The sequence below is a fragment of the Phragmites australis genome, chromosome 14 (genome assembly GCF_958298935.1).
Source record: "Phragmites australis chromosome 14, lpPhrAust1.1, whole genome shotgun sequence".
Taxonomy (NCBI): Eukaryota; Viridiplantae; Streptophyta; class Magnoliopsida; order Poales; family Poaceae; genus Phragmites; species Phragmites australis.
The window spans coordinates 4224004-4248273 of NC_084934.1; the positions used below are offsets into that span (position 1 = coordinate 4224004).

The 24270-nt window shown below is 47.4% G+C and overlaps 1 protein-coding gene and 1 pseudogene across 1 annotated transcript; one reads left to right on the forward strand and one right to left on the reverse strand.

The window, feature by feature from the left end:
• LOC133890006 (uncharacterized) overlaps nt 1–24270 on the forward strand; it is a 68960-nt pseudogene that overhangs the window by 19874 nt on the left and 24816 nt on the right.
• On the reverse strand, nt 14820–15862 carry LOC133890924 (NADPH-dependent aldehyde reductase-like protein, chloroplastic). The gene has a single exon (XM_062331565.1). It carries the CDS (start codon nt 15781–15783, stop codon nt 14992–14994), a length of 792 nt encoding a protein of 263 aa, XP_062187549.1. The 5' UTR covers nt 15784–15862; the 3' UTR covers nt 14820–14991.

Here is a 24270-nt window from a genome sequence, read left to right on the forward strand (position 1 = left end):
CGATTCCCCTCAGGAACAGAGGAAGCCGCCAAACAGAATGCATTGAAAACCATGGAAAAGAGCTTCCGGGGCTCGAAGAGTGAGCCAAATAAGGACTTCGTGAAGAAGAACTTGGTACCCTTTAATAAATACGGAAAGATTATGCCATACCAATGGGCGGAGTTTGTCCGACAGAAGACCACACTCGAGGGCATCAAACTGGGTGAATTGTTCAAGCACCTTACGAAGAAGAACAAGTACCACCATCACCTGGGCTCGTCAGGGTACGCCCCTAAAATTTCTGAATGGAGGAGGCAAGAAGAAGAGGCTCCCAGGCTAGGAAACCCAACCCTTTGGAAAACTGTGAGGAGCGAAGCAGGAACTAGGTTTACGCTCGGTCAGAACGAACCAAGTCTGGGGACTTATCCTTCAAGAGCCCCCAGTCCATGGAAGTGACCCAGACCATTTAAGGGGTTGCTAACGAAGGGTCTCTAGACCCCGATAGGGAGAATGACCTGCTTACCAAGGCCCTGGGGAACAAGAAACACCCGGGTTGCACTCGCGGTATCGGATCAAAAGTGGGCTGAAAGCATAGATTTCCAGACATTGCGGGCCAGTACAAGACCCGTAATAGATATAAGAAGACCCTGGCGGAAGAGATACAAGAACAGGTTAAGGTCTAGTTAATGAAAATGTGGAATGAAAAGGAGAAGGAAAGGGCGGCATTAATGCTGACAGATCAACTAACCAGCCCAGGCTTTCAAAGCAGCGTCGGATCTACGCAGGTTGATAACTAGAGATATCCTGTGGATGATATCACAGAGGTTACCCTACGCATGCTACATGTTTCGGTCAGCAAGGGAGACTTCACTGTCGAGGCTGACATGGGCCAGGCCATTCCAGGCTGTGCATTTCACAATTAAGACATTCCGACCAGTTACACTAAGGTACAAGTGGACTCGGTACAACCGCTTTTCATGAAGTACAAACTAGACATCAGCACACCTGAGGGTATCGAGATTCTCGAGGATGTTGTTGACAACTTCATCCTGTGGCCTAGACGGGATATCATCTTCAGTCATCATCAGTCACAATCGCTAGCGTCACGGCCGCCCTCTCGCACCCAGCATATCTGCCTCAGGCACCTCCGCCCTAGAGTCAACCCTCTTCGCCTCAGGGACCTCCGACCCAAAGCTAAGCCTCTCCGCCTCAGGCACCTTCGTCCCCGTGCCCAGTATCTCCGCCTCAGACATCTTCGTATCGTGCTTCACCATCTGCGACTTCGGCACCTTCGCCTCCAGCGTCTGCAACTCCGGCATCTCCGCCTCCAACGTTTGCGCCTTCGGCACATTCACCTGAGTATCAGAGAGTCCCTATCATGGTTACCCCATACGAAAAGACTCTAACATCACCAATGAAGAGGTGGCTTCTATCCTCAAAAGCAAAGGCATCGTCCGCTCTAAAATCTCCAGCGAAGGGCGACCTCGCGAAAGACCGGTAAAACACGAAATACCCCTCAGTTGGATTTCTTGCCTACACTGGATATTCCTGAGAAATATGAGAATGGCAAGCCATTTCTGCCATTGTTTCAACTCCAAGAAGGTCCATGGGAGATGAGTAGATTTCACGAATGGTACATGAGAGCATGTCGCGTGGGGTTCTCTATAATCTAAGCGGAGACTCCTATCTCATGGTGGATTTTAAGGACATGCACGCTTTGTTTGATCGTGACAAACTCGACATCAATCTCATAAGCATGTGGTGCTTGTAAGTGCCTACAATCTACCGCTACGTTCATATATCTACCACTGTATGCTATAGAAGCTAATGACTAATGACTTGTTCCATAGGATGCAATTTAACGATGCGAAAAAGTTGAAGTTACCGGTCGGATTCATTAATCCGCAATGAATTTTCCAGTCCAACTTGGTTGTGAAGTTTACGACTGATGACCCTCAAATTAAGGGGAAGAATAACAAGGAGAAAGCAAGGGTCATAAGAGAAATGACCAAAACATGTAATCTTGAAATATCAACCTACGTAGGAAGGGTTATGATAAAAATACAAGACAAGGACTACATCATAACTGCCTACAACTGTAAGTAAGTGTGATACGTCAAAAACCTAACATAAGTATTCAACTTAATTGGTCGATCAATAACCTAACATAAGGATTTATGTAGTGACCACTTTATTTGTATAATATTGATGCTGAAGTCGAGTAGACTCGTGGTCCTTGACTTAGCCGATCTCCCCCAAAAATCCTACTAAGATCTTATCGATGTTATACAGAGGTAAAGACAATCCCATACATAAATTCTTAAAATCATTTCTGAATTGACAATTACTTATTAGCATTCGAATATGGTCTACAAGTGGTACGTAACGAAAGGTGGGATACACGATAAGGCCAAGCCGGATGCGATGGTCGTCCGTACACAATTTCCAGTAATAACACACCTCTTTCACTGTTTATGACGAAGTGCCTTATTGAACTAACGAATACATTGCGTTTTTTTTAAGTGCCACAAGCAAGATTTCGATACTGTTCTTTGTGAATATGAGTTTCTTCGGGTAAACGGGAGGTACAAAACGAACCCCGAGGATATAAGTCATCGTTGCACTTGCACATTCTAATTTGGTTCTGTTGCCGTTGTTAGTAGTGTTTAACTCTTTTAGTTGTGTTTTTATTTCAAACACGGATGATCAAACGTACCAACACCTGTCTCACAGACGAAGATATCCAAAACATGCAACGTGACATATACCGGTTTATTATGCACGAAGTAATCCACAAGAGTGACAGATTCTTTGGTCTCGAAGGCGAATTGGCTAGCCATCCGAGGCTTTGTGAGTGAGAGAGAAAGACTCTTAGCAATATTGGCTTATGAAATAAATTGACTTTTGATGTAAAAATATTGTACTTGTGAATATTATTGTACTTGTGTTAAATATTTGATTTGTGTTAGATTCAAATGCTTTTGAAATCTGTGATGTTTGAAATATATCTTGAAAATGTGTTGAAATCTGGAGGGAATAAAAATATATCCTCATTATTTTTTTTAATAAAATCTATTTCTACAGGCGGTTTCTTAAAGTAAACCGTATGTGAAAATCTATCTATCTACAGGCGGACGCTAAAGTGCGCCACGTGTAAAAAAATTATTTTCATAGGCGGTTCAATTAAGGAACTACCTGAGAAAATTATTTTTCACAGACGGCTCCTTAAAATAACTGCATGTGAAAAACATAAGTGAACCGTATGTGAAAATAGATTTTTACAGGCAACTCATTAAGAGAACCGCCTGTGATTCTCTTAAGGAGCTGCCTGTGAAAAACGATTTCTATAGACGGTTCCTTAAGTGAACCGTTTATAGAAATAGATTTTCACAAACAGTCTATTTTACGTATGTAGAAATCGGTTATTTTTATAGACCTTATATCACAAACGAATTGCGTTAAACGTTTATAAAAACAGTTCACAAACCGTATCTAAAAATAGTACCATCACATGGGGTAGGTGCCCACGTCAATGGATTCGTGTCAAAAATCCGTTCCCTGAGTAGTCTATATATGGGGCGTATTATCTCTGCGATCAAATGTTGCAAAACCCCATGCGTTCGGTTTGAAATGCGAGAGTTTTTTTTTCCTGATCATACAAAAGATTGAATTGTTTTGTGTGAAATTCCTACATTTTCAGTAAGAGGATGGATAAACAATACATAATAAATCTAATCAGATATGACCCGAAACAACTATTGAGATCCACGATAAAATCATATTATAACAAATTTATTCAACAAGAGTTTCAAAACTTAAAACATAAGAGAAACCATTAAGATTAGATATAGATAAATCCTGATTGTAACTTTTTTTTCTAAAATTAATTAAGTGAAAGCAGGATATAGACTTATTATTTAAGGGGTACAAACCTATATACAAACTCATACCTCTTTCTTCGATACACACGTTAAGACTAGCAAATACCCTTACTTTATACAAATATCCGTATAATTGACTAACCAATCGTTGACAAGTACTGATGGAGATTTTTTGTTCGTACCATGCATAATATAGTTTTGAACCTAGTTGATTCTTTTATATATATATATATATATATATATAAGAACTAATTTTTGTGGAAAGAAAATATCTTTCACGAACAAAATGTGGTGAGAACTAATTCAATGAAAAGACTCAAGCTTGAAGGAAAAATAGAAATGGATAGAACACCACGCGTTTCCAAGGAAATATGCCATTTTAGCTTAGTGACCAAATGTCTATATTTATACTGATATTCATATTGTGAATGTACAAATATGCCCAAATAAGACGGATAGAGATACAGGTTCTTTACTGTATCATAAGGTATAGGGACAGTCCCGTAATTCATAGCTACGACTAGTGAGGCGGTTATCTTAGTAGTTGATCGTTTATTCTGATGCCATACTCCACTAGCTTGTTAGACGGCCATCACTTATATCAGCGTGTTAGGTGGTCACCACTTGATTGGTATCAAATGTCGATAATTTTGCTACAAGTGGGGACGACCTGCGAACCTCCTCCTGGTTAATCTTCCTAAAGAGCTGATGGCTCCGGTGGTCAAGAGGGCCCTAAAGGCATGGCCTCTGGTACCCCTCCTGAGGTATGGATACCAGAGGGGTACTGAGCCTCATGGTCCTTGGTTTAGACTAACGAAGCTAAGAAGACGTCAGGGGTTCTTGATGGTGATCCCAACATATATATATATATATGTGTATGTATGTTATTATACATATATGGTGTATTATAATATTCTACACCTAGGACCTAACACCCAAGACAACAAACCAATACAACCCACTTCCCTCCCCACCATTTACTGTAGCATATAGGCTAACCCACCCCCGCTGGTTATTGTAGCAGCCAGACCAACCTACTCCCCATCACTTACTGTAGCCGCTAGCTGCACCGCGCCATGTGGCCACATGCCAGCCGAGCCTACGCGTGTCACGTGGCCACCCAGCTCGCTCACCCCGTGCACGCGCGTAGGCTACGTGTTGCTCGTCCTATGTCATCCGCTCAGTAGTTGTCTAGTACCTATCATCCAGTAATTCTTCAATAATTATTCAGTAGTTATCATCTAATAATTCTTGAGTAATTTTGCTATGGGATGGATGCTTTCAAATACAAATTTGCTATGATTCGGATCTTCAGTAGCTATTAGTAGTGTGAGAATTTACTATGACTTAGATTCTTTAGTAATTTTGCTATGGGTTAGATGCTTTCAAGCATAGTAGTTTTGCTATAGGTTGTATGCTTTCGTGTAATTTTTTACTATAACTCGGATGTTTTAATAGTTGTCAGTAGTATGAGAATTTAGTATAACTTGGATCTTTAGTAAATTTTTTATGGGTTGAAAATTTACTATGGTTTAAAACTTTACTATGTTTGGATGTTTTCGAGTAGAAGTGTGAAAATTTACTATGATTCGGATGCTTCAGTGGTTGTTAGTAGTTTTGTTTATTAGTTATGTTAGTATTTGTCCGGTAGCTTTAAGTCATAGAAAAAATATTCAATAGTGTCAATAGTCGTCAATAGTTTAGTATTCAGTAGTTCAAATTAATAGTAAAATTGTTCAATAGTGTGTCAATTGTGTTAGTAATTGTTAGTAGTTTTTTAATAGCGTCGGTAGTTTTTGGTTAGTAGTGTCAGTAGTTGCTTAATAGTTCAAAATTATAGTAAAATTGTTTAGTAGTTTTATTAGTAGTGTCAGTATTTATCAGTTGTGTCAGTTGTATTAGTAGTTTTTAGTTAATAGTTTTGTTCAATAGTTGTTAGTAGTTCTAAATTATTTAGTAGTTTTGGTAGCTTTTAGTAGTTGATGCGAGTGAAGATGGTGCCAGGGTGCGGAGGCAGGGTTGACACGTCGCGAGCGGTGCAAGCGAGCACAGGGCGCGTACGGCGGGGCCACACGACATGAGGCCCACGTGGCATGGGCCCATGCGGCACGGGTGCTGAGGGCGGGGACGGGAAGCGGGGGCAGCGATACAAGCACGATGGAATAGTATTCTACACCTTACGAGTAGAATAACATTATGTGTGTGTATATATATATAGTACTATTCTCGTAAATACATATTGTATCCCTGTGAGAAAATGGAGTAATCTTACGTGTGTTGCACGAATGCTGGGAAGTACCAGGAATACTGCGACGTGATGACGTGCCTGGTGTTGGACATCATGGAGGTACTCGCAGCGGCGCTAGGCCTGGACCACGGTGTGCCTCGCGGCTTCTTCGCCGATGACGACTCCCCGATGCGGCTGAACCACTACCAGTCGTGTCAGCAGCCTGCACCGCGACCCGACGTCGTTGATCGTGCAGCACCAGGACACCAACGGTGGGCTACAGGTGTTCACCGACGGCGCGTGCCACGACGTGCGGCCTCGCACGGACGCGTTCGTCATCAACATCGGCGACACCTTCGCCGCGCTCACCGACTTGCGCCACGCCAGCTGCCTCCACCGCGCCGTCATGAACAGCTGTGCCACATGCATGTCGCTCACCTTCTTCCTCAACCCGCAGCTGGACTGCGTCGTCCGCCCGACGGAAGTGCTCGTCTCTGGCGCCGCCCGCCCTCATGCGTACCCGGACTACACGTAGCGTGAGCTCCTCGAGTTCACGCAGAAGCACTACCGATCGGACGCGAGCACCATGGACGCCTTCGGTCGTGGATCTTGCGATTTCGGGGCAATGGCCAGCAGGCCAGGGCCATGGTAGGCAGGAGAAGTGATTGATCTCAGCAATAATGGCGCTGCGTCCATGGACGCAGGAATTAGTTGTATGCATAGTGCTTCATGGATGCATGGATGGTTGTAGATGGCGATGGAATAAACAGTCCAATGGCGATCGGAAATAAACTTGCAGTTTTAATTTGCTTCATGCGTGCTCTTGCTGGTTAATGGTGACGATAATCAGTTGTTGGTGTAGAATGCGTGCATGCATGCATACAGGTGTGTATCATGCATTACTACAGAAAAGGTCATTGTACCGGCTCAAAAACGCTATAAATTCTGAATTTTTTAACCGATACTGATTACTCAGCACTGATAGTTCATGATTATCAGTGTTGATTTATAAATCGGCACTAATACTGATCATCAGTACTGGTTCATTAGTTTAACTGGCAGTGTTGCTATTTTTCAAAAAAAAAATCAATCATCTCACATAAGAAAATCGAAAGCATTCAGTAATCATACTATATTACAATCATCTCACATAGTATGATCGGAAGCATTCAGTAATCATACCATATTACAATCATCTCACAAAAGCAAATCGAATAACATCAGCAAACCAATCGAAAGCATTGATGCACTCTAACACAATATGATATATTTGGTGCAAGTCCTCTCGTACTAGGGTTGGCTCCTCGCAGTTCTCCCTTTAACACCAACGGTAGATAGGAACCGAACTCAAATTACATTAGCTAAATTCAGTAATCATACCAATATCACACCGTCAGCACCAAAATTCAATAATCATGCAGCCGATGAAGAGTGAGTTGGAGACGTACTGCTCCTCAATGCGCACGGAGATGGCCAGGTCCATGGACTGGTTGGCGGGGGTCGCCAGGATGTGCACGTGGTAGCTGAGGAACTCTTGATGGTCTGGCGAGAAGTCGTCGCTGTTGCCGACCTCGCTATCGAGGTCACCGCGGGAGTAGCTGACATAACAGCCGGAGCAGGTGTGACGGGTGAAGGTGACCATCGGGAGATCGCCGCCGGCGCCGGGGACCTGAGCACGGCCATCCTCGCCGGAGTAGGACATGTGCGAGAGACGGCTGCGGTTGTTGTGGCGGGGGATGCCTCCGCTGCCGCCACCGTCGTTGAAGGCCATGTCGTCCGTCTCAGGCAATAGATGCCGGCGACCCTCGTCAGCTTGTCATCGTCGTTGAAGTAGTGTTCCCTCATTTTCATGAATGTGTGGCAGGTTAGCAAGTTGTCGGAGCCGGCCTAGTGCACCTCGCCTACGGCCCACGCCACTTTGAGCTTCCCGGTGATGCTCTCTAGCCTGCCGCGGAGGTCGCTCGGGCAATACCGCGCCATCTCCTTGACGTCGAAGAGCTTGCTCTAGAGGAGCACCTTCGCAATGCGCTCGAATTCCGCCGCCGTGGCAAGCAGCTTGTACCCAGTGCCAAACATCATCTTGACCATGTACGCCAGGAAGTAGCCACCGCTGAACGTGATGACGTCGGCACGCAGCCACTTGCGCAGCCGCGGCCCGAACACCGCTGCATTGACGCCATCCTCGCGCGTCCGGTCGAAGTCGACACCCTTGGTCCGCAGCATGGCGATCGACTCCAGCGCGTGGCGGTGGCGTCGCACGTCGAACTCGCAAAAGTTGAACTCCCACACGTACCGTGTGGAGCCGCAAAGATCCGGGAGCCGGCACCCTGTGTCGAACAGCGTGAGGCCGAGTTGGATGAGTTCTAGCTTGTCCGCGTTCGCCTTGAGCAGCGAGTAACGCCTCTCCGCCGTGAGCATGTACAACAGCAACGCAGGTCGGTGCACCGTCCCCGGGAACTCGATGTCCACGACCACGTACTGGAACCGCGGCAAGAGCGACTCGATCAGCTTGATATCCCAGTCGAAGTTATGCACCCACACCTGCCGCACCTCCTCGCGCAGCCCCGCCGTCACCGCAAACAGCAGCGGCATCTGCTGTGCCGCCGCCAACCCCCATGCCGCCGCGCCCGACATCAACTACTAGGTCGCCAGCGCGGCGCGGCGCAGTCGACCCCGACGAGAAGGAGGACAATGTTTCGTACGATGACGACGTCGCCTCCGACGAGGAGTCCGACGGCGTTGACGGCGCGACGCGTACGAGCCCAGGTCCGTGACATCCGCCGGCGCCGGCTTGGATAGGAAGCGCATCTTGATCAGAGTCAGAGCGCTACCGCACATCGTCGCGGAGCCTGGAGCCCAATGCCGATTCTGTTGCGTCGCGAGATCTCCTTGGAGAGGCAGGTTGGATCATGTGCGCGCCAAGAGCAAGAGGATGCACGAGCACAAGCGGTCCCGATTTGTAGGACAGGCGCTCGTGGAGTGGCCGTGCTCATGTCGTTCTCGCATCACGTCTCAGGTTCGGTGTTGTACGTGTCGCATGATCTTGCATCGAAACTTTTACGACTACCGAGGTAGAGAGTTTTTACGTACGCGCGTGTCTATTCTTTGTAGGAATGTACTCGTGTATGCATCTACGTACTCGAATAGGAGTTGCCTTCATCATGGATCCAAGTGATTATAAAAGGGACTGTCTACCTATCTAGCGACAGATTTTACAAAACAAAATCTATCAAATCTACAACCAATGAAAAATTGACACATCAAAAAGGAATAAAAACAAATGATATTCCAAGAAAAAATCTTTCAGATTTTAGAGTTCAGCCCACCAATTACCTTAACGGGTAAAAAAGCCCAATTAGTTTCATATTACGGCCCAATATCCAATATCAGTTGCAATAAAGCGTAAAAACACTAAAAGAACAAAATGACACAGAGGATAAAAGCCCAACCAGAAAACCAAACATAAAACATTACAAATCAACACATATAAGCCCAAAATCAACTTGTGTTTGACTTGCATCGCAGCTATCAAATTGCATCGGAAGAAAGAAACCAGAAAAAAAAAAAGCAAGAGTGGGCACCGCGACGTTTTCTGCCATCACAGAAACACGACGGCAGGCACACGCCACCATGATGAATCTAGATGAGAGGAGATTGGGGTAAGGAAAACTGAATAATCAAGGTACCAACCTTTCCCTGATTCAGCTGCAATTGAACTCTTTTGATCTGCTTTTGCAGCAGATCTCCCTTTGAGTTCTTTGTGTTCTTTGATATGCTCTACTCGTGTTCTTTTATTTGTGTTTCTTTGTGTTATTCAGTTATGTCCCTTTGTGTTGCTTTGTGAGCTTATACACATGTGCATCTCATTAGCCAGCGGATTCACCTAATGGGACACTCTAATATTCCTTTAACATGTAAGAATATAGCTTAGCACAAGCAAATATCTCCTGGATTGTAAAACCAAAATCAGTACAATAGAAAAAAAAAGAACGCAAGCAACAAAACAAGAACTAAATCATATTCATGGGGAATAGGCAAAAGGCATAGACGCATATAGAAAAATATTGACTAACATTGGTACAAAACTATAAAGACCAAAAAAAAGTCCTTTAGTTCTTGTGGAAGAAATAACCAGGGACAAAAGAATACACAATATCATTTGTCTTAAAAAAAGAATTGTGCATATGCATATCTCAAAAGAATTACTCAATGTATATATCGCCACAATAAGAATACACAATTTACACATACATGCATTGCGCGTAAAAAAAAGAAGACTGAAAAGAGTCTGCTTATTCATTTAGGTTGTCTCTTCAAGCAAATAAATTCCTAAAAAAACAAAATGACAACATACAGTTCAAATAAGTAATCAACTAAACTGAAATTACACACATAAAAAGCAGACAAACACACACAGAGAAATATAACCGAAGCTACGTTTCACTGTTACTCTGCCTCTGGGATTGCATTTAACAACCGCAGAAAGCAACAATGCTACGTGTATACAATATTCCTGTGTCTGCACTGCATTACACAGGAATGTAGGATGCAAACATGCAATGCAAGTTGAGCGAGAGAGAGAAAGAGATAGATAAATACATGTACAGATAAACAAGCAGCGCCAGGAAGAAGAAACATTCCAATAGTAATCAAAATTAGCGCATGTTCAGATTGAGTGTATACTCATTACAAAAAGCACAAGAAATGAGGATAGATGAAGTGCATTCGAGAAATCCAATTACATTATAATGTAGTTTTCAAGAAAATGGTTTATGTAACTGTCAGAATGAAAAAGGTTGACTCTATAGGAGTTTTCGTTTCTTCCCCTTTAAAAAAAGTATAACATATGGTTTATGTTGTTACTATAAAAAATAGGTATTTCAATGTTCTTTCATGTATTGTTCTGCGGACACACAGATCTTGAAAAATCAACATGTTAAAAATTTAAAAAGAAAACATTAAACACAAATGGGACAAAAAATGCAATAAATAAAAATTTTAAAAACAGTAAAAAAAAAGGTGAAACCAGACCATAGTAGTTCTTGACTATACTTGTCACGGCAGTACTGTGCTCACTTAACAACAAATCATTCACAATTTGTACTCAAATGTTATGAATGCCATCCTGAGAGAAATCATCAACATGTTTTGCTCCAAACCTTCAAAGCTCCATATACTTGATCACAAAAATGCCACAATAAACACTAATAAATGTAAAACAATTCTCAAAGAAACAATAATAGGACATAAACACAAAAAAGTCAGGAAAACACAAAAAAGGTACACTTACGTGTTGATTTGTTTTGGGACATAATGATAACCAATCTTGAATTTGTGAAAAGGTATTTCAGTACAAACAAACTCCTGCCACGCATATATGAAGCATTGTATCTTCATGACATGAAAAAAATTAAAAAAACATAAGTAGATATCATACAGCATATGGAAATAAAAGATAATAGGAAACAAAACAATCGGAGGATAGAGAAAGAGATATTAAGATAGAGAAAGAGGAAGAGAAAAAGTGAGAGATAGAAATAGAGAGGGGCAAGGATCTCTTTGATTTCGTTCTGCTAACATGTGCACATCGAAGAGGGGCAAGGATCTAGCTATCAGAGAGAGAAACAGAGAGAGAAAGAGAGAAACAAATTAGAGAAATAGAAAGAGGGAGAAATAAATGGAGAGAGAGTAAGAGAGAAATAAAAGAAATAGACAGAGAGAGATGAAAAGAAATAAACAGAGAGAAAAGGTAATTGAGAGATCCTCTTAGAGAGATAGAGAGAAAGAAATAGAGATACATAGAAAAATATACAGATATATATAGAGATATATAGATAATTATATATATCATAGATTATCTCTAAGTGATAATTATATATATCATAGATATATAGACTATCTCAGAAAAACAAAGAAGATAGTGATTCAAAACAGAGATATCTCAGAAAAATAGAAAGAAGGGGGAGAAAGAGAAAGAGAGAGACAGAGAAAAACAAATGCAGAAATCAACGCTGAAATATAGATAGATAGATAAATACATATATATATATATAATACAAAGATAACTGCATAAATAAAGATAAATACATGACATAAATAAAGAAATAGAGAGATAAATGCATATAAATGCACGAGAGATCGAGGATGACCATTAAGGTTGCAATAAACCTAAACACAAATATAATTGATGATAACTAACAATAATAAAAAAAACACATACCTTCAATTGATTCAAATAATTAAAATCAACTTTGTTCAACTTCCTTTTCAAATTCTTTTTTTCTTAAAAGTTAAATTAAACAAAACATGAGAAAAAGATATTACCCATGAATGATAAGTTTAAAAGTAGATTAAGCCCACCGCGTACCTCTCTGTTAGATAGCTCAAAAACAGTAGCATCAAGTTCAGTGTCGTCACCATGGTTGTTCCCCTGTAACAAAGAAAAAAAATTAATACTAGCAACGAAGTAATGGTAAATATGAACTATCAAAAAAAAATTGAGGCATACATGAAACAAATCAAAAGCCTTGATGATATCATCATCACATAACGCGTCATCATTTAGATCGAAAGTAATGCGGTTAGGAGCCATCTGCAAAAAAAAATAGCAACCAAAAAAATCTCAAATCTGGAACCATCCCTAACTAACTCATTTCATATGCCAGATCCAGAAAAAACATTAGTCTAAAAATAGCATGCCCTTATTGAGTAGGCAATGGCAGTTAAGCCCAGACTTGAAGAACACAAATATATCGTCATTATAACATGCAACAATAGAGAAATCTAATTTAAAAATTAAAGTTCCTAAGAACAAGACTGACAACATAGTACCGGTCGACAGCAATACTCATCACATCAGAAAAAAAAGAAATAAACAACATGCCCAAATTCAACACCAAAACTGATGCACAATGGATGAAGCATAGGGGCAACACCATTTTCCCAATGTTTGATATCATTTAACAGACCATTATAACAAACAAATATAAAACCTACAAAAAAAGGTCATTATCAAACAGAAACAGCAACAGCAACGCGGACAGCAAGCCTACCCCCTTGTAGTACAGGCCACCCCCAACAATTCCCGTATGAACACACTAACCATACATATCAACATAAAAAAAATTAGCCATATCATAAAAAATGAAATCCAAAAAAACACTTAATAATTAGGTAACACATCACATATAGATCGATGCAGGGGATTGGAGACCTTAACCTAGAAAACAGCAATCGAATCCCCAATAAGAAATGCATGCCTGAATGAGTAGCATAATGAACTTCAATAAAAACAGATGAAATGAGAATAAATATTGCTCAAATAAACTCTACTGGGATCGTATGAATCAAGCACGGACCAAGAACTAGAGATGCATACTCACCCCCAAAAATGTTAGATCTGGATTCTGCCCGATTTCGTCACCAGTCTCCCGTGCACCAAAAATTTGTCCATGATGCTAGGACAGTGACCATCCCAAACCTCGTAAAATAAAATAAAATGCACATGAACATACAATCTCATAACACGCAGCGCGTGATGCATTTCAACTCACCTAATGAATGAAAAAACACCATGAGAATGAACAAAATCATAAAGCAACCGATATAGCCAGGAACCAGAACAAGGATAAGCGCTCGAATCGAACCTTGAACCCGCCGCTTATAGAAAGGAATAGGGTGCGCAGCTAGAGCGATCGAGACACAGAACTATGTTGCCTCTCCCTCAAAGCTCTGAGGTTGCAGAAAATGAAGAAAAAGGATAAAAGGAGAGATAGTGCGAGGGAGAGCTGGAGATAGATATGTCAGAGAAAAGGGCGCTAAAACCGAGATATAAAGAAGCAATTTTAAAATCGATTTGAGTCTCCAGCCAATTTAACAAGTCGGAGCGCAGGACCAAAAACTAGAACCAAAAAACTCCAAACACCTCAATCATCTTAGCACACATATCAAAGAAAATCATGCGGTCACAAATTAGACTGATTTGGTATTAGAAATCTATCAATAGATAAATAGCAAAACCCTTATAAAAAGTCATCTTTAAATCTTATCAACTGAGAAAATTACTGACGATAAATAGTGTAAAACTACCATAACCCTAGGATTTTCATACATTCTCGAGGTTAGTGAATTTGTTACAATACATGAGAGGAATATTAGTTGATTTTTTCAGATTTGTGGGATTTTTTTAGGGCTTAAAAATTGCAAGAAGTTCTAAAAGTAGCCCTCTTTAGAGTTTTTTACTTTAAAACCTACACGAGGTATTGATATGGATCTTTTAAAATGGATTCATCGTAAATTGCAGGACGAATAGAAAAAAGTTCATGAATTTTGGAGCATAGGAGCCTCATTGTCCGAATAGAGAAAGAGAGAAGGAGGAGAGGCCCCGATGGGTATGATGTGTGTACATATTATTCATCCAAATAGTGCAACAATAAATGAAACGTGTCGTGTTCAGTGATGTGGACAAAAACTAATATAGTAACTATATATAGTATTGATATATTAAAGATGTAAGGAATATTTGAGCTACTAGATGATATGGTTGAAGATTTGGGTGATTTTTGGAGAAATCATATAAGCTGTGTAAAGAGAGTTCAGAATTGAATTCAAAATTTAGAGCTACAACAACAAAATCTTATTGTGTTGTAAACATTCATGTAATTGCTTTCAATTATGTAGTGCAACACAATTCAACATAGTTGTAAAACCACATAGGGATTCCTTCCCCTTATTGAAAGCTTAAAAGAAATCAACATATATAAATCACCAAAAATTAGGATTGAGTCTTGTTTAGCAATTTAACAATTTTATTGCTTGGCCATGAAACCTGTCACGCTACAATGACACGGACCACCTCGCGGAGGTACTAGTCCTAATGGGTGGCCCACAAGGCAGTGACTCTACCTAAGACACGTAGCCGCCGTTGGCCCGGATGACCTGGCCGTTGACCCACTCGGCGGCGTCGGTGCAGAGGAACCCGACGACGTGGGCGATGTCGGCGGGCTCCCCGAGCCTCCCCATCGGGTTCACCTCCACGGCGCGGCGCACCCTCTCGGCGCTGTCTCCCGCGAGGAACATGTCCGTGGCCACGGGCCCCGGTGCGACGCAGTTGGCCGTAACGTGGGTGCCCTTGAGCTCCTTGGCCATCCCGCGCACCATGGCCTCCACGGCCGCCTTGGACCCTGCGTACGCCGCGTATCCCGGCAGCAGCGACGCCACTGCTGACGACGTGATGGCCACGATCCGCCCCCCGCCGCCGCGGCGCAGGCGGTTGGCGGCCTCGCGGAGGCACAGGAACGCGCCGCGGGTGTTCACGGCGTACATGCGGTCGAAGTCCTCCGCGGCGGTGCCCGCCAGGAAGCTGAGGTTCTCCGCGTTGGCCAGCACGCCCGCGCACGCGATGAGGATGTGCGGCGCGCCGCCGCCGAAGGCGGACTCGGCGGCGTCGAAGAGGGCCCGGACGGCGGACTCGTCCGCGACGTCGGCCCTTACGGCCACGGCGCGGGGCAGCTCCGCGGCCAGGGCCTCGGCCTCCGCGGCGCTGGAGGCGTAGCCGATCACGACGCTGGCACCAAGCGAGGACAGGTGGGACGCGATGCCGCGGCCTATGCCGCGCGACGCGCCCGTGACGATGGCCACCCGGCCGGCCAGCGGCAGGGACACCGGCGGAGAGGACGCGGCAGCGGCGTCAGCCATTCGGCGAGTTCTTGGATGTTTGCGAGTTTATTTGAGCGTGTCGTTGCTGCTCTTACAAGCTGGACACATATATACGCTGTAGCCTTACCTACCCCAGCTTTACCTACACATATATACATATCTTTATGTATAGTAATGGTGGTTCCATCCAGAGCTTTGCATTAACCATTACATTTAAAAAGTAGAAAATTCCCATGTTAATTTGAAATAATGGAGAAAATATCTAGAATTTTCACATTAATTAGATAGTTTAAAGTATGATGCTTGCAGATTTCCCCAAAACAAAAACACTCAACGTTAAACACAGGTATATCAAATTGATTTATATATGAATATCTATTTGTATTAAAAGTTTCAGACCTAAAGAAAATCTATAGACTTCATGTGAAATATAACTCCACCAAATTTCTACAGAATGGACTTTGATGATAATGCTGAATCTACCTGTGTATCTATTTTTCAATAAATTAAGATTAAAGGATTCTTGAAAAACCCGGTGCACCATGAGGTGCTTCCCGTGATTACCCTTATTAACTGACAGTGAAAAATAACGCTTCAGCTGGATATAGATCCACGAATGGACATAGTACGATACTCTATATGCCTGTTTGTGTTTAGACTTATACAGTGGTGTGGATTAAAATTCTTGTGAAATTTGTCCACTAGATTTAAGTTCCAAACTCAGTATAGGTGTTTGTATTTTTTTAAAATTAAATCTTGCAAGAAATAATACATACATATATGAGTGTGCTATGTAAGCTACTATCTTAAATTTTATTTATATGTGTGTTAAACCGTGTTCACGTGTGTAGTGTGCGTACGTGAGTACGTACGTGCGTTCCACCTGGGACAGTAACGTACTAGCATGCATTGCTGGCATTGTATGGGTGGCCGGCAGCGCTGTATCGTTCTGCTCGGCGTCGCTGTTAGTGTAGCGTATCAACCAGCATTTCAATTCATTTCATCTCTGATGAAGAGTCGAAGACGATCCGATCCGCTTTGTATTGTTCCTGCTGGACGATCGATCTGGTTTCCGTTTCGTTTTCAGCTGCCGATTCGATTTATTCATCAGCTAACTGGTCTACCGTAGTAGTCTCCATTGATCTGCTTCATGTGAGGGAGGTCTGAACTCGTCAGAATCAGGCATGATCTGTCCATGTACGCACCCTGCAAACCACGACGGGGTTGGTTGGTTGGTTTCTGTTTGATACTCGTCAGGTTCAGGCGTTCAGCCGTGCAAGCAAAGCCCAAAAAAAAAACTGCTCTCGTGCACGGCTCTGGATGGCCCGACACGAATGCACGACTCTCGAGGCTAGACCTCGTGCTCGTCCTCAGTCACTGCTCTGCCAGCCTTATTTTATTACGTACTTCTTCTATTTTTAATACTTGTCATTTTTAACTAAATACGTATAATAAATTATACTAAAGATAGTATAAATTTTAAATGTGAAATGACAGAGCCTAGCTAAAATATTCTAAAACTTACCGTAAATAAATGAATAAGAGATATTTTGTAAAAGTAAAATTGGAAACTATGTCCCAAAAACTTGAAGCGGCAAATATTTAAAAACAAATAAAATAATCAAAAGTGACAAATATTAAAAAATAGAGAAAGTACTACTAGCAATGGCCATCAACCGGTTTCAATTCTTCTGATAAGATTCAGTGCTTCTGGACTGTGGCATTTATTGTCTCTGTTTTTTAATACTTATCACTTTTAACTAAATACGTATACCAAGACATACTAAGGGTAGTATCAATTTTAAATGGGAAATGACAAAAAAGTCCTTAGAAACTAGCTCAAATATTCTAGAAACTACTGTAAATAGGTGGGTAAGAGATATTTTGTAAAGATAAAATTGGAAACTACGTCTTAAAAAACGTGAAGTGATAAGTATTTAAAAATAAATAAAATAGTCAAAAGTGACGAGTATTAAAAAAACGGAAGTAGCTGACAACTTAATTAATTAAAATATGATTAGTGAAGTTAAAGTTGACAGTGATTCGTGAGGTTTTTTTATGATGAAATATGAGCAATATATTTTACACCTAGTGTCGGTGTATTCAGAACCAGGGGTCCCTAAGTCCCGAGGTCAGGCCGGCCATCCACCACATGTCACCACCCTGCAAAGTAAGAAGAAGCTAAGTCTCGGGAGAAGGTGCTCGGGGCCGCCGCCTCTGGTTCCCGAGCAACCTAGTTCCCCGATGATCCGCAGAGCCCAAATACCAAGAAGGAAGTGCTCGGGAGAGAGTGCTCGGGGCTGCACGTGGCAGCCCCCGAGGACTCGGTGCCCCGAAGGCCCCACCAAAGTGCTCGGGAGAGAGTGCTCGGGGCTGCACGTGGCAGCCCCCGAGGACTCGGTGCCCCGAAGGCCCCACCGAAGTGCTCGGGAGAGAGTGCTCGGGGCTGCACGTGGCAGCCCCCGAGGACTCGGTGCCCCGAAGGTCCCACCGAAGTGCTCGGGAGAGAGTGCTCGGGGCTGCACGTGGCAGCCCCCGAGGACTCGGTGCCCCGAAGGTCCCACCGAAGTGCTCGGGAGAGAGTGCTCGGGGCTGCACGTGGCAGCCCCCGAGGACTCGGTGCCCCGAAGGTTTCACTCAAGTACTCGGGGGAGAGTGCTCGGGGCTGCACGTGGCAGCCCCCGAGGACTCGGTTCCTCGAAGGTTCGCGCAAGATCATTCAACGACCCGAAGGGTCCCGTCGTCAGGGTGTCATCCAGTCAAAGGCCCAATGCCGCATTTAATAGGCACGCGCGGTCTGACATCCTGACATCCTGACATTCTCAGCTGCCCACGCCCCAGTGTCAGACCCTGCCATGCACTGGCAGGGGGGCGTGGGTCCATTAAATGCACGGGTCCCGTCCCGTTTCATCCAGGTGCCTCGGGATAACGTTGCCAGAATCGAAGCGCTCCGCCTGCCACCCTGCCCTGGCAGAAGAACAAGACAGGGTGGGCGCACCGGGCACCTCAGAGGCTGCCCGGTGGGCCCCCTTTATGGCGCCCGAGGGCTTCCACAGTGGCGGGTGGTCGGATGCGCGCCGCATTTCTCCACCGCCCCTGTCACTTCGCCAAGACGAAATGATTGCGCCTTTCTCCGTGGCACCTTGGCATTCGCATCCCCTCTTTCCCATTCAGGATATGTTGAGGTCGGCGCGCCTATAAGAGGAAAGGATGGAGAACATGTAAAAGAGGACCCCCCGACGAACAAGACCGAAGGAACCGAAAGTGTGTGAAGAAGAGGACGCAGACGCTCGAACCAGCTCAAGCCAAGCTAGAACACGAGAGCCTCAAGCTCTTTGTAAATGGCTCTCCCCTTAGAACCAGATACATCCTTGAAGAATTCCCTTCAAGGATAAATATAGCGCTCACACAGGAGTAGGGTGTTACGCCTCCGTGCGGCCCGAACCTGTCTAAACCCCGGTGCACCTATCTTTTCCTCGCATTAGGGCAATCATCTCTCGCCAGCCATCGCATTTGTTTCTGTTCCCGCTTATTTCCCAAACAAGCTTTTCCAGGATCATCCCCCCGGCCGAATCTCTAAAAAGGGGTCTCTCGGGATCCCTGCGACAGGAGTTCACCCTCCGACAGCTGGCGCGCCAGGTAGGGGGGAGTATCCCTGGATTGTTTGTTTTCACTTTTTTTTTTCCCAAGAAAAGATGGCCGGCGGGCACCGTCTCCAGCGTTCCGGCTCCACTTCCAGTGACGGAGCGTTGCCCGACGACCGAGAGAGCCCCGTCGCTGCTGCGTACCAGCGGCAGCCGCCATCCACGTGCGCGGTTTTTCCCGCGCAAGGGGATCAAGGCGCTGGGCCCAGCAGGGCCGCCGCCGCCGCTGCCGACGTACTTTCCGACCCCCAGCAGGTGGTCGGATCCCCGGCCGCTAGGTCCGCCTCTGGACCACGTCGGGTGCCACCCCGGCACAGGCTCGCTTTCAGCGAGGCCAGCCCAGGAAGCGCGCTGCTTGCAGCACATGCTCTCCTCAGGCACCCGCCCGTTCAGGCCACGCCAAACACTCCGGAAGGCCGGTGGATACAAGATGTCGTCGCTTTGGTCGGCACTGCTCGTCACCAGGTGCAGGCCGGGAGTCCTCGCGCCACTTCTCAGCATGGTGCCACCAGAGCCGGCTCCTCAACGGGCAACACCCACACGGGCCGAGGGGTCTCCAGGCGGAGCGCCGTCCCCCTGGTCGTGTCTGAAGCCCGGGACCTTCGTTTACACCTTGATGAGCGGAGGGGCCACGAGGATGCCCGAGTTACTCTCGAACGTCAGCGGGAGACCCGGCAGGGGGTTGGGGCAGAGGACCAGGCTTCCTCTCTCCCGGCCCGCGGCCACCAGGGATCCCCGGCTCGCCGCTTCTCACCACCAAGGACCCCCGCTCGCGCTGCGGGGTACGGCACCGGTTGCCGCGCCTTCACCACCGAGCTCCGCCGGGTTAGGTGGCCTTCCAAGTTCCGCCCTGAGCTGCCGGAGAAGTACGATGGGTCCATCGACCCCGTCGAGTTCCTCCAGATCTACACGACGGCCGTCCAAGCGGCCGGAGGCAGCGAAAAGGTGATGGTAAACTATTTTCATGTTGCCTTGAGGGGATCCGCCCGCTCTTGGCTTATGAACTTACCCCCAGGGTCTATCGGCTCCTGGGATGACCTGTGCCACCAGTTCGTGGCCAACTTTCAGGGCACGTTTACGCGTCCCGGTTTGGAGTGCGACCTCCACGCCGTCCAGCAGCAGGAAGGGGAGACGCTACGGCGATTTATACAGCGTTTCAGCCAGGTTCGCAACACTATTCCGCGAGTGGCCCCCCACGCTGTTATTGTTGCTTTCCGGCAGGGCGTCCGTGATGAGCGGATGCTCGAGAAGCTAGGTACGCACGAGATCGAGACCCCTGCAGAACTCTTCGCACTGGCCGATAAGTGCGCCAAGGCTGCGGAAGCCAGGGCGTGGCATGCTCCTCGCCCCGCTCCCGACCAGCCAAGTTCTTCCCTCTCTGATAAGCGGGAAAAGAAAAAGAGAAGGAAGCGCGAGGCCGCTCCCATCGAGCCAGCCCAAGTCCCCGCTCACAGGGTGCCGCAAGAGCCCGATCACCGGCAAGAGCGTCGGCCGGGTGTCGATCGGCGCCCCGTCAGGGCCCCTGCTCGGGCTCCTCCTCGGGCCTCTGTGCCCGCGAGGGCCCCGGCACCGGCTAGGGCGCCAGCTCCAGCAAGAGCCCCGGCCCCTGGCCGAGCTCCTATTCCAGCGAGGGCCCCCGCTCCTGCGGGGCCCGAGCCAGGTAAATGGTGTCCCATACACCTGACCAGATGGCACGACCTCACGGAGTGTCGTACGGTCAAAGGACTCGTGGAGCAGCGCCAGAGGGAGCGCGACGAGTCCCACGGAGGAGGCGATACCGAGGTCGTCCCCAACAACGCCGAGCTCGGCTTCCAGGAGCCCGAGCATGCGGTCGCCTTCATCGACGGTGGCGCTTACACACCCTGCTCGCGCCGTGGCATCAAGGTCATGCGGCGCGAAGTGTGCTCGGCAACCCCGAGCGAGGAGGCCACAAGACCCCTGAGGTGGTCGGATGCTCCGATCACGTTCAGCATGGCTGATCACCCCGTCAGTACTGCAGCCGTGGGACGGCTACCTCTGGTAGTGTCTCCCACTATCTGCAATGTTAAGGTCGGCAGAGTGCTGATCGACGGTGGTGCCGGCCTCAACCTCCTTTCCAAAGAGGCTTTTGAGAAGCTGCAAGTATCTTCCCGACGCCTAAAGCCATCACTCCCCTTCTGTGGAGTAACTCCCGGGCACTCCCTGCCCCTCGGGCAGGTTGAGTTGCCTGTCACATTCGGGAGCCGGGACAACTTCCGCACGGAGTGCGTCCTCTTCGATGTTGCGGAGCTCCCTCTCCCCTACAACGCCATCCTCGGGCGTCCGGCGCTTGCCAAGTTTATGATGGCCGTGCATTATGCATACCTTACGGTTAAGATGCCCGGCCCCGCTGGCTCTATCTCCGTGATCGCCGACTCCGGCGGCGCCGTCTCCTGCGCTGAACAATCATACATGGCTCTGGTCTCAGCGCAGGCCGAGGTTCATGGCTCTACAGGGGGCCCGGGACCCTCTTCATCCAGACCCCGACTCGCCGCCGACACCTCTGTTCTAACGAAGGAGGTCGAGGTGGGCGAAGATGCTACCCATGTTGTCCGTATCGGCAGCGACCTGGGCAGCAAATAGGAAAGCGCGCTCGTTGCCTTCCTCTGGGCTAACGTGGACGTGTTTGCCTGGCAACCGTCCGACATGCCCGGGATCCCTAGGGAGGAGATCGAGCATCATTTGGCCGTGCGTCCGGACGCCCGCCCAGTGAAGCAGAAGGTCCGGCGGCAGGCGCCAGAGCGCCAGGAGTTTATCCGCGAGCAGGTCCGCAAGCTCCTCGACGCCGGATTCATCCGAGAAGTCCTCCACCCCGACTGGCTAGCAAACCCAGTCATCGTCCCGAAGGCCAACGGCAAGCTTCGCATGTGTGTGGACTACACCGACCTTAACAAGGCTTGTCCTAAAGATCCTTTCCCCTTACCTCGCATTGATCAAATTATAGATTCAACTGCGGGATGTGATCTTTTATGCTTCCTAGATGCAAACTCTGGGTATCACCAGATTCGCATGGCCGTGGGGGACGAGGAAAAAACTGCTTTTACTACCCCGGTGGGGACTTATTGCTACATGTCAATGCCTTTCGGCCTGCGCAACGTTGGATCCTCTTTCCAGCGCGCTATTCGTATCACTCTTAACTCGCAGGTTGGCCGCAACGTCGAGGCTTACATCGACGATCTCGTGGTCCAAACCCGAGACCGCGCCACCCTGCTCGAGGACCTTGCCGAGACTTTCAACAGTCTCCGCTCTACCCGCCTCAAGCTCAACCCGGAGAAATGTGTCTTCGGGGTGCCGACGGGCAAGCTCCTTGGTTTCTTGGTCTCTGGCCGAGGGATCGAGGTCAATCCAGAGAAGATCCGGGCCATCGAGCAGATGCGACCCCCGGTTCGACTCAAGGAAGTCCAGCGCCTCGCCGGCTGCATGGCAGCTCTCGGGCGCTTCATCTCCAAGCTCGGGGAGCGAGGGCTCCCCCTCTTCAAGCTTCTGAAGAAATCCGGTCATTTTGACTGGACGCCGGAAGCCGAGCAGGCCTTCCGCGATTTAAAGAAGTACCTCACTTCGCCACCCGTGTTGGTGGCTCCCTCTCACGGTGAGCCCCTGCTGCTCTACGTTTCGGCCACTCCTCAGGTTGTGAGCGTAGTACTGGTGGTGGAGCGCGACGAGTGTTCGGGGCCGGGTGCTGGGTCCCAGCTCCCAGAGGCCCCCGACCACTCACTTGTCCTCGTGGCTCCCCCTGGGCAAGGGGTCGAACCCGAGCATGCTGCTCTTCCCAGCCAAGGAATCGAGCCCGAGTGCCCGGCCAGCCCCGACCATACCGCCGACCCTGGGGGCTGTGGCAGCCCCCCGGGTAGGGCCACCATCCGGGCCCGCCGGGTACAGCGACCGGTGTACTTCGTCAGCGAGGTCCTCCGGGAGGCCAAGACAAGGTATCCCCAGGCGCAGAAGCTGCTCTATGCCGTGCTTGTCGCTTCCCGGAAGCTGTGCCACTACTTCCAGGCGCACAAGGTTTCGGTGGTTACCACTTATCCACTGGGACCCATTCTCCGGAACCGGGAGGGCACCGGGCGCGTTGTCAAATGGGCGGTCGAGCTGGCGGAGTTCGACCTACACTTCGTCTGTCGCCAGGCAATCAAAAGTCAGGCACTCTCCGACTTCTTGGCAGAATGGACGCCCGTCCCCTGCGTCGTCCCAGAAGAGATCTCTGCCTATCCCGGGCGCGACGCGCCCGGGCACTGGGTCATGCACTTCGACGGTTCCCTCTCGCTTAAAGGCGCAGGGGCCGGAGTGGTTCTCACCTCCCCAACAGGTGAAGAGCTCCGGTATGTCGTACAGTTGCAGTTCCGCGCATCCAACAACATGGCGGAGTATGAAGGTCTCATCACCGGCCTCCGGGCTGCGGTGGGGCTCGGGATTCGTCGCCTCCTGGTCAAAGGGGACTCCCAACTGGTCGTCAACCAGGTATCCAAGGAGTACCAGTGCACGGATCCTCAAATGGCGGCGTACGTAGCTGCAGTCAGGAAGCTCGAGAGACGCTTCGACGACCTCGAATTGCGGTATATCCCTCGCCGCGACAATGCTCCGGCCGACGAGCTCTCTCGCCTGGCCTCCTCACGTGCGCACGTCCCTACCGGAGTCTTTGAAGAAAGACTCGCACGGCCTTCCGTCCTGCCTGCCGAACAGGATGAAGGGGAAACCTCGAACTCAATTCAGGGGACCCCTGCGGTGCCCTCAGTGGGAAGCCCCGTCAGGGCGCCGCCGTCCGGCGAGTGCGCTATGCTCGCCGAATGTTCTCAAGATGCCTCGTGGATGTCTGACATCCGAGGGTACTTGAAAGAAAAGTTCCTACCCGAGGATGAGGCTTCTG

Excerpts from the sequence above, each read along its gene's own strand:
- LOC133890924 (XM_062331565.1), bottom strand. The coding sequence starts at position 15,783 with ATGGCTGACGCCGCTGCCGCGTCCTCTCCGCCGGTGTCCCTGCCGCTG.